The 8,561-nt window shown below is 44.7% G+C and overlaps 1 protein-coding gene across 3 annotated transcripts in view; it reads left to right on the top strand.

Annotated features, from left to right (window-relative positions):
• The first annotated feature begins 1,206 nt into the window (after positions 1 to 1,206).
• EEFSEC (eukaryotic elongation factor, selenocysteine-tRNA specific) overlaps positions 1,207 to 8,561 on the top strand; it is a 297,801-nt gene continuing 290,446 nt past the window's right edge. For 2 of the 3 annotated variants that reach the window (XM_074340482.2, XM_088797868.1), the window contains exon 1: positions 1,207 to 1,587. In XM_074340482.2, coding sequence (XP_074196583.2) covers positions 1,272 to 1,587 — 316 coding nt within the window. In that variant the 5' untranslated portion in view covers positions 1,207 to 1,271. The remainder of the gene's footprint in view (positions 1,588 to 8,561) is intronic. The other variant, XM_074340481.2, reaches the window with a different exon arrangement.

Below are 8,561 nucleotides of genomic sequence, written 5' to 3'. Positions count from 1 at the left end.
CAGAGTTATGAACTCTCTCTTCAGCACCTGCATATAAAACACAAACTTTTACACACAATTTGGAGCTTTGCAGCCCCTACTGAGGCCAGGCTATAGACTCTTAGGGTGAGAATTCCCAAGTCAGAGATAACATCATCTCGCCCATTTTCTACAATGTTCCCCCGAAAATAAGACTGAGCCGGACCATCATCTCTAAGGTGTCTTTTAGAGCAAAAATCAATATAAGACCTGGTATTATATTATATATAAAATAAGACCGGGTCCTACATTAATTTTTGCTCCAAAAGATGCATTAAAGCTGATTGTCTGGTTAGGTCTTATTTTCAGGGAAACACGGTAACACTCTTTCCCAGATTTCCCATGGCTGCCTCATTCTCTAGGATGGAGCCTCAGCACAAACAGGTACTCTGAGAGGCCTTTCCTGACCATCCATTATAAGGTAGCTTTTCTCCCTTCCCCTGGCGATCTACTCCTTTTTAATTTCTGCTTTTATTTCCTAAAGTGCTTCTTACTCTCTGAACCCGTCTGGTTCCGTCATTAAGTTCACTTGTTTGTTGTGTGACCCCCACCCTCACCCCCAATACAATATCATGTCAAGAGGGCACTGTATCCCAGAGCTTTGATCAGTGCCTGGTACCCGGGAGGCACTTAATAAGAGTTTGTTGGGGGGACCGGCCCGGTGGCTCAGGCGGTTAGAGCTCCATGCTCCTAACTCCGAAGGCAGCCGGTTCGATTCCCACATGGGCCAGTGGCCTCTCAACCACAAGGTTGCCGGTTTGACTTCCCCAAGGGATGGTGGGCTGTGCCCCCTGCAACTAACAATGGCAACTGGACCTGGAGCTGAGCTGTGCCCTCCACAACTAAGACTGAAAGGACAACAACTTGAAGCTGAACGGCACCCCGCACAACTGAGATTGAAAGGACAACAACTTGAACAAAAAAAAAAAAGTCTTAAAAAAAAAAGAGTTTGTTGGGATGGATGGATGGATCCCCCAGTCTCGGGCTCCTCCAGGCTTTAGGTGAGAGGAGCCAAGTGAGAGAGTAGCTTTGTAATCGGTGACCTGGGTCGAGTCCTGTCCTTGAGGCACCCTCCTCCCGCGCGGTACCCGGCGGTGTCTGCAGTTGCCTGGAGGTCGGAAACTTCGGGGCCGGAACGGGCGTGCCTGGCGCGTGGCTGGTGGGGGGGAAGCTTAATGGGCCGGACTGCGGCGGCAGCGGCCGCGGGAGGGGCGAAGCTGGCTGGTGTTGGAGGTGGTGGCGGCGGCTGCAGCATGGCGGGTCAGCGGGTGAACGTGAACGTGGGCGTGCTGGGTCACATCGACAGCGGCAAGACTGCACTGGCGCGGGCGCTGAGCACCACTGCCTCTACAGCCGCTTTCGACAAGCAGCCGCAGAGCCGCGAGCGCGGCATCACGCTCGACCTAGGCTTCTCGTGCTTCTCTGTGCCGCTGCCCGCGCGCCTGCGGTCTGCGCTGCCCGCGCCCCACCTGGCGCTGGACGCCGGGCATGAGCCCGGCGAGCCACAGCTTCAGTTCACGCTGGTCGACTGTCCCGGGCACGCCTCCCTCATCCGGACGATTATTGGCGGTGAGCGTAGGCTGGGGCGGGAGCCGGGCTCGGGGAAGCTGGGCGGAGCGGCCGGGTTCCGCTGCCCGGGAAGGGAGATCACACTTCACTGGTGGGGCCACCGGGGCCCCGAGAGGAGGACGTGACTCGCCCAAGGCCCAAGTGAGCGGAGGCTTTGGGATTGAAACTCACGTCCACTTGACTTGGAAGGTTTTCCCACTCAGCACAACCGAGCAGGCAGGTGCTTTCCTTAAAAAAAAAAAAAAGATTTTGTTTTTATCAAGATGTGTTTGTAGTACACGAACAAGTTGAGAAACATGAAAGACTACAAAAAGGGTATACGTAAAAAGTGTCACAAAAAGAAGTTTGCACTCACCTGTCTTTTAGTTACCTGATTCCCATTCCCAGAATCATCAACTACTGTTCCTTTTGTGTCATTTCAGGAAAACTCATGTAAAGACTAGCATATCTGCGTATATCTGTACCCCCTTCTCATTTTTTTCTTCTTTTTTTTTCTTAACAAAATGATAACATCATATACACTTATTTTACTCAACACTAAAGGCTTCATATCTGTACATATAAAGCTACACATCATTCTTTTTAAAGGTCTCATAAAATTTCATTGTATACATGTACCAACATTTTCGTAACTAATTCTTAATGTTGGACATTTATGTCGTTTCTAGTTTTTGCTAACGATGCTTCCGTGAGTTTTCTAGAACAGAAGTCTTTGGTGAGTGTGCTAGTAGTATATCTGCAGGATAAGCTAGAACTGAACTGGCTGGGGCAAAGGGCATGTGTATTTTTAGTCATGGATACTGCCAAAATGCTTTCTTAAGATGTACTATTTAATTAATTTTTAATTATAGAGGTAGTATATGAATATGCTCTATTTGTGAAGCAATAGAACATTACAAATCAGGCAAAACTTCCCGAATTCCCCTCCTCTCTCCAGAGGCATCCACTGTTATCCTTTGTGGATTACTTTTCCAGGCCCATTTTACTATACTTAAGTCTATGGACAGGGCTTTAAAACTTACTTTGTTTTTAGAGAAAAGTGATACCATAATACAAGCATATGGCACAATAGGGCATGTAGCTAAAAGAAGTCTCTTCACTGCTGACCCAAGTACCTGGTTACCTTCCTTGTTTTCTATTTCCTTATGTTTTCTTCCAGTGCTGTTTCTATGCCTGTAAGCACATACGGGAATATATATTGGACAGATGATTTTATTGGCCTGGTGGCAGATAGCCTAATTGGTCACTGGGCATGCCAAGTCCCAGCTATAGTGATGGGACTTAACTGTTTCATGCTGCAGACAGTCTGAAATAATTTCCCCGTTTTACGGTAGAAATGGAGGCTCAAAGAGGAGGGACCTGCCCAAGGTCACACTGCCTAAAGTCCTCTACTCAAGCCATATTTCAGTCATCAAGTGAGTATTGAGGGGCACATGATCTTCTCTACCTTTTTCCCCTCATAACTGAATTCTGTTTGATCATATCCAAATACATTTTAAGACATGTACTCTGAGCCAGTCTAGGTTGGAGGTGGAAGAGAGAAGTTAAAAAAAAAAACAAATGAGAAGGCAGATTCTTAGTCTTTTTTAGTAAATAGTGTAGGCAAGTGGTGAAGGACACACTTTTGGAATCAGAACTAGGCTTGAGGCCTGGCTTTCTCCCTTACTAACTGTGACCTTTGAACCTAATTCTGGACCTTCCACACACTGGCAGATACTAGTAACTATTGCAGCTCTTTATTGGCATTGCTTGTCTGACATGTTTGCTATTTCCCTGGGCAAATCCTACTGGTGGTTACCAGTTGAGAAAATTGGGACTTAGCGGGGCTGCTAGTAAGTGGCACAGCCCAGATCTGCTTCATTGCAAAGCTAGAGAGCCCTTTTCCACACTTCCCCAGGCCATTTTATACTGCCCCTGCTCCCTTCTAACATACACATTTATAGAGAAGCTCTTCGCAGGACAGAAAGGCTTTAGGCAATAGCTTGATTCTATATAACCAATTCCCCCAAGAATTTGGCAAGTCCTTGGTCTAGACTAAAATTGTAGATGAAAATAATTTTTTTCTTCTTGCGCGTACATTGTGGCTCTTTCTACTTTTTTGTCACCCGAATGAGGAGACTTGCCTTGTCTTCTTATAGGCATAAAAATGTGACCTGAGCACATTGGAATAGTGAGACCGTGGCTGCTACTATTCTTCCTTAAATAGGTCGGTTTCCCCCCAAAAAAGATTTTTTTCTTTTCAGGGAAATTAGAAAAAAAGATTTTTTTTCTATTGAGGGGAAGGGTCCTCACATTTGAGTTCCTGCTCTGGCCCAGGCCCATTGCTAAGAATTTGATTCTATGCAACAATCATGACTGGTGGGAATGTGGTAGGAGTGTTAGCCTATTTTTCAGATGAGGAAACTGAAGCTTGGAAAGTAAAATACCCTGGGCTGGTGTGTTGGAAGCTTACTCTGCTGCCCTTAACCTGGATTTGGTCAGTACCTTTAGTTATCCTCGTGATCCATAAACCCATGGACATCTTTGCCTTCTTGAAATGGCTCCAGAGGCGAAATCCTGGCTTATGGCAGCTGTCCTCCGCCGGTTCTGGATGTTGTTCTCCTGAAGACTCGCACTCCTCCTTTCTTTAATTCATTCCCCCCACACTGGGCAGCTTACTCCTTTTATAGATGTTCATCAGATCATGTCAACCCTCAACTGTAAGACTTTCCAATGGCTTCTCATTGTGTTGAGTAAAATTCAGATTCTTTATGGCCTTCAGGAAGAGAGACCCTTTTTATGGTCTGACCTCTGCCTGTCTTGGAGCCTCATTTCTTGTTCCTGAGCATAATACAAGCATATGGCATAATAGGGCGTAGCTAAAAGAAGTCTCTTCACTGTTGACCCAAGTACCTGGTTACCTTCCTTGTTTTCTATTTCCTTATGTTAGCCTCATTTCTGCTTACTAAATGGCCCAGTCTTTGCACCTGTTCTTTGTTCCCTCTGTTTGGTATATCTTTTTTTTTTTTTTTTTTAAAGATTTTATTGGGGAAGGAGAACAGAACTTTATTGGGGAACACCGTGTACTTCCAGGCCTTTTTTTCCAAGTTAAGTTGTTGTCCTTTCAATCTCAGTTGTGGAGGGTGCTGTTCAGCTTCAAGTTGTTGTTCTTTCAGTCTTAGTTGTGGAGGGCACAGCTCAGCTCCAGGTCTAATTGCCGTTGCTAGTTGCAGGGGGCACAGCCCACCATCCCTTGCGGGAGTCGAACCGGCAACCTTGTGGTTGAGAGGATGCGCTCCAACCAACTGAGCCATCCGGGAGGCAGCTCAGCTCAAGGTGCCGTGTTCAACCTTAGTTGCAGGGGGCAGAGCCCACCATCCCTTGCGGGACTCGAGGAGTTGAACTGGCAGCCTTGTGGTTGAGAGCCCACTGGGCCATGTGGGAATCGAACCGGCTGCCTTCGGAGTTAGGAGCATGGAGCTCTAACCGCCTGAGCCACCGGGCCGGCCCCTGTTTGGTATATCTTGTTCCTCCTCATTTAAGTCTCAGTTTGAATGTCACCTCCTCAGATAGGCCTCCTCTGACCTACCTATCTAAAGTATCCCCAACTCTATCCCCCTCATACTTTCTTGTGTTCCTGTTTTACTTCCTTATAGCCCTTTTCACTATCTGGTACTCTTTGTGTGTTTACTTGTCAGTTGTCTCTGTCCTCAATGATAGCAGAGCAGGAACCATGTCTGTCCTGTTCACCAGCGTATGCTTAGTGCTTGGGCCAGAGCCTGGTGTGTAGTAGGCTCTTGGTAAGTTCTGAATGAATGAAGTTGTGTACCAGCTGCTGGGCTAGCTGGTTATAGTGAGCAGAGAACCTTCTCCGTGTATTAGTGGACAGAAAATAATCAGCATGAGTCCTGGCCTGTAGTCTATACAGAATGCATGTTGATTCTTCCCCTCCCTCTGGGTGCTGACAGCAGATCTGGGGAGAGGGCATCATGTGCAGAGTGACAAATTAGAGCTCTTTGCATATAGGGCAAAAGCTGGAATTACTTACTTAGCTGGAGGGTACAGTGTGGGATATGATAGGGGAAGAAGAGCTTTCCTAAGTAGTAGAGAAAATACCTGGGCAAGGCTCTGAGGCTTAAATCTGTTGTCTTATCTTTAGAATTAGAGATAACTGCCAGCATTTAGGCAGGGCTCGAAATCAGCTGGTGTGGAAAGAGGTGTGCTGAAGATGAAGGTAGAAGGGTTGGTAGACCAGATCCTGTAGCGTGGTAAGTGTTGGGCTTAGATCAGGCCCTTAGTGTAGATTTCTCCTAAAAGCCCTGGAGGCTTTTACAGCAGGTTTGTGGTATCATCAGGCCTGAGCTTTAGAAAGATGCAAGGCCGCTGGGTAGGATTCCTGCTGATAGCAGGCACCACACCTATAGCTGGGGTTGCTGGAAGACTGGGCTCTGGTGAGAGTTCCCAGCCTACTGTGAGTGATTTAGGCCCCTTGCTGAATCCCTTAGCCCCAGGAGAAGGAAATTAGAACTATTGTCTGAGTTCATGATGATATCTCTGAAGTTTAATATGTCTTAAAGCTATTGCTCCTTAATGCTTTCATGGACAAAAGGAATCCTTTCTTAACTTGGAGAAAATTGGGTTTTATCTCCTTGACCCACGTGACCATAGATAAAACTCCTAAGTGGTGCTGTGGAGTTAATAGTGACAACAGTACTTAGCATTTATTTAGTGCTGTCCATATGCTGTGTTTGTTTGTTTGTTTGTTTGTTTTTTCCGTTTAACCCTCAAAAAATCCTGTGAGGTAAGAGATGGCATTCCCATTTTACAGATGAAAAAGCAGAGGCTCAGAGGTCAAGAAACACATTCATAAGTGTCAAAGTTCAGTTTGAACCCACATTGATCTGACCACACAGCCCATACTCAGGCATTCTCAATGTGAATGATAAAGCGTAACTGTCCCCTCCAGTCCCCTGTAGTGGTGTTTCAGGGCAGTATTTTTCTCTAATCCATTTTAGAGTATAAACCTTTCAGGGTTAGAACTTCAAAAAGATTCAGTAATGTATGTTTTAAAGACTTGGGTGGGGGTGAGGGACTTGGACCCATCCTCAATCTAACTCTGGCAGGAAAGAAGAGAACTGAAAAATGCTGGTATCTCGACTTGGCAATTTATAGTCCTCTGGTGGCTGCTAGGATTAACAGTGTATTGTCTCCTGGTCTTTTGTTCTAGTTGTTAATGAACAGCAGCTCTTCTGCCATGACTTGTCACCCTGATCTCTTATTATCTGTACTACCATTTAAGTGGTGCTTCCTGCATGGCTTGGATCCTCTCAGGCCCTCCCTGGCCACAGGTTACTTGTAAGTCTGACTTAGGGTTACTCTCTTTGGAGGGAAAACAGTTAGCAGCCCTGGGGATTTTTGTCTCTGCAGCATGGGAGAGAACGTTTTTTGTAAAGTGAGCTACTTTGCCTTCTTTGTTTTTCTAGCTTTCTGTGTTATTGGTGCCAATGTGGAGAGAGAAAGCGCTTGTCCTTTTGTCCTGTTTTATCAAGGAGTGTGTGTGTAATCTTTCTGCAGTCTCTCTGAGATGCTCCCTTTGGATCTGTGAAACGGCATTTTCATGTGTGTGAACAAATGTGTGTTTTTAACCAGATTTTTTACATTAACCTTTGGGCATTGCACATAATGACCAGAAAGCAGCACGGTACAAGCAGAGATAACAAACTGGGTCCTGGAATTTGGGCATTATTCTAATGAAAAACCAACCAACCAACCAAAAGAAAACGCTTTTGGTTTTCTTTGTCCCTAGTCTTTTTATGACTGTGTGTAGAAATATATTATGTTACATTATGGTATTCAGATATGTTTGTCCTAAAATATTGAGGCATATTTAAAGGAGTTGATATTAGTGGAAATGCTTCCGTAACCTTAACTTCTTTAGCTTTTGAATCTGTCAGGGCTTAGTTCCCTGTGCCTTCGTGCTGCCTTTTACTTTCTCTTCTTTGTTGAAAGATGTGCACCGTACTGCAATTTTCTCTACTGTCAAGTGAAGCTGAGGCAAATACTGGTGTCTTTTTTTCTTTTTGATCATTTTATTTTATTAAATTTATTTTTCAATTACCGTTGACATTCAGTATTATATTAGTTTCAGGTGTACAGTGTCGTGGTTAGACATTTATATAATTTATGAAGTGATCCCCCCGATTAGTTTGGTACTCAACTGGCACTCTACGTAGTTATTATAACATTGACTATATTCCCTATGCTGTACTTTACATCGCCATGATTATTTTATATGGTGTCTCTTGTGTTAACTTGCTTAAAGGCTTTTTATGTCCAGGAGGAAGTTGGCCTCACTCAGTGACAAGTGTGTCTATTTAAATACAAGTTTTCCTGTTTTGCCTGCTACCTTATCACTCTCTGACCCCACCTGATCTCCTTCCAAGTTGGAGTGCTTGGAGCTGTCTCTAGGAGACTCTCAAGTTGAGTTGTGTCTGCAGCATTTTCTCCTGGAGTTGGACAGCGGGTGACTTTGCTTTGGTTTGGGTGACAGTATGGGAGTAGCACAACATCAGAGATGCAGCCTTGAGTTTAAATTAATGCAGAATATTTGAGCAGGAACCAACAGGAAAGAAAAATGGAAGCAGGTAGTCATATTTCATTCTGTTGGGGTACATTTTTCTTCTCATGGGGCTTGCCCTTGAGAACAAAACATATCAAATGTTAAATCAAAGAATATTTTTGTAGTCATGCTAGGAATAGAAAATAATGCAAAGACTTTGCCTCTTGAGTCAAATATTTTGCTGGAAGGTTATAATCAAAGTCAGAAGGAAATCATAGCCATAGCTTTTGGTAAAGCTGTAATCATTTAAAATTAATTGTTTTTAAACTTTTCACTTAATGTCCTCTTTGTTTTCTCTCAGCATGTTTCTTGGTTTTTTCTTCAAAGTCACCCCATCCAGGTTGAAATAAGATTTGGGCAGGTCTCCCAGGAAACA

This window comes from Rhinolophus sinicus, chromosome 4 (assembly GCF_057876585.1).
Source record: "Rhinolophus sinicus isolate RSI-liver-muscle chromosome 4, RSI-T2T, whole genome shotgun sequence".
NCBI lineage: Eukaryota > Metazoa > Chordata > Mammalia > Chiroptera > Rhinolophidae > Rhinolophus > Rhinolophus sinicus.
This window is presented reverse-complemented; position numbering and strand designations above follow the sequence as displayed.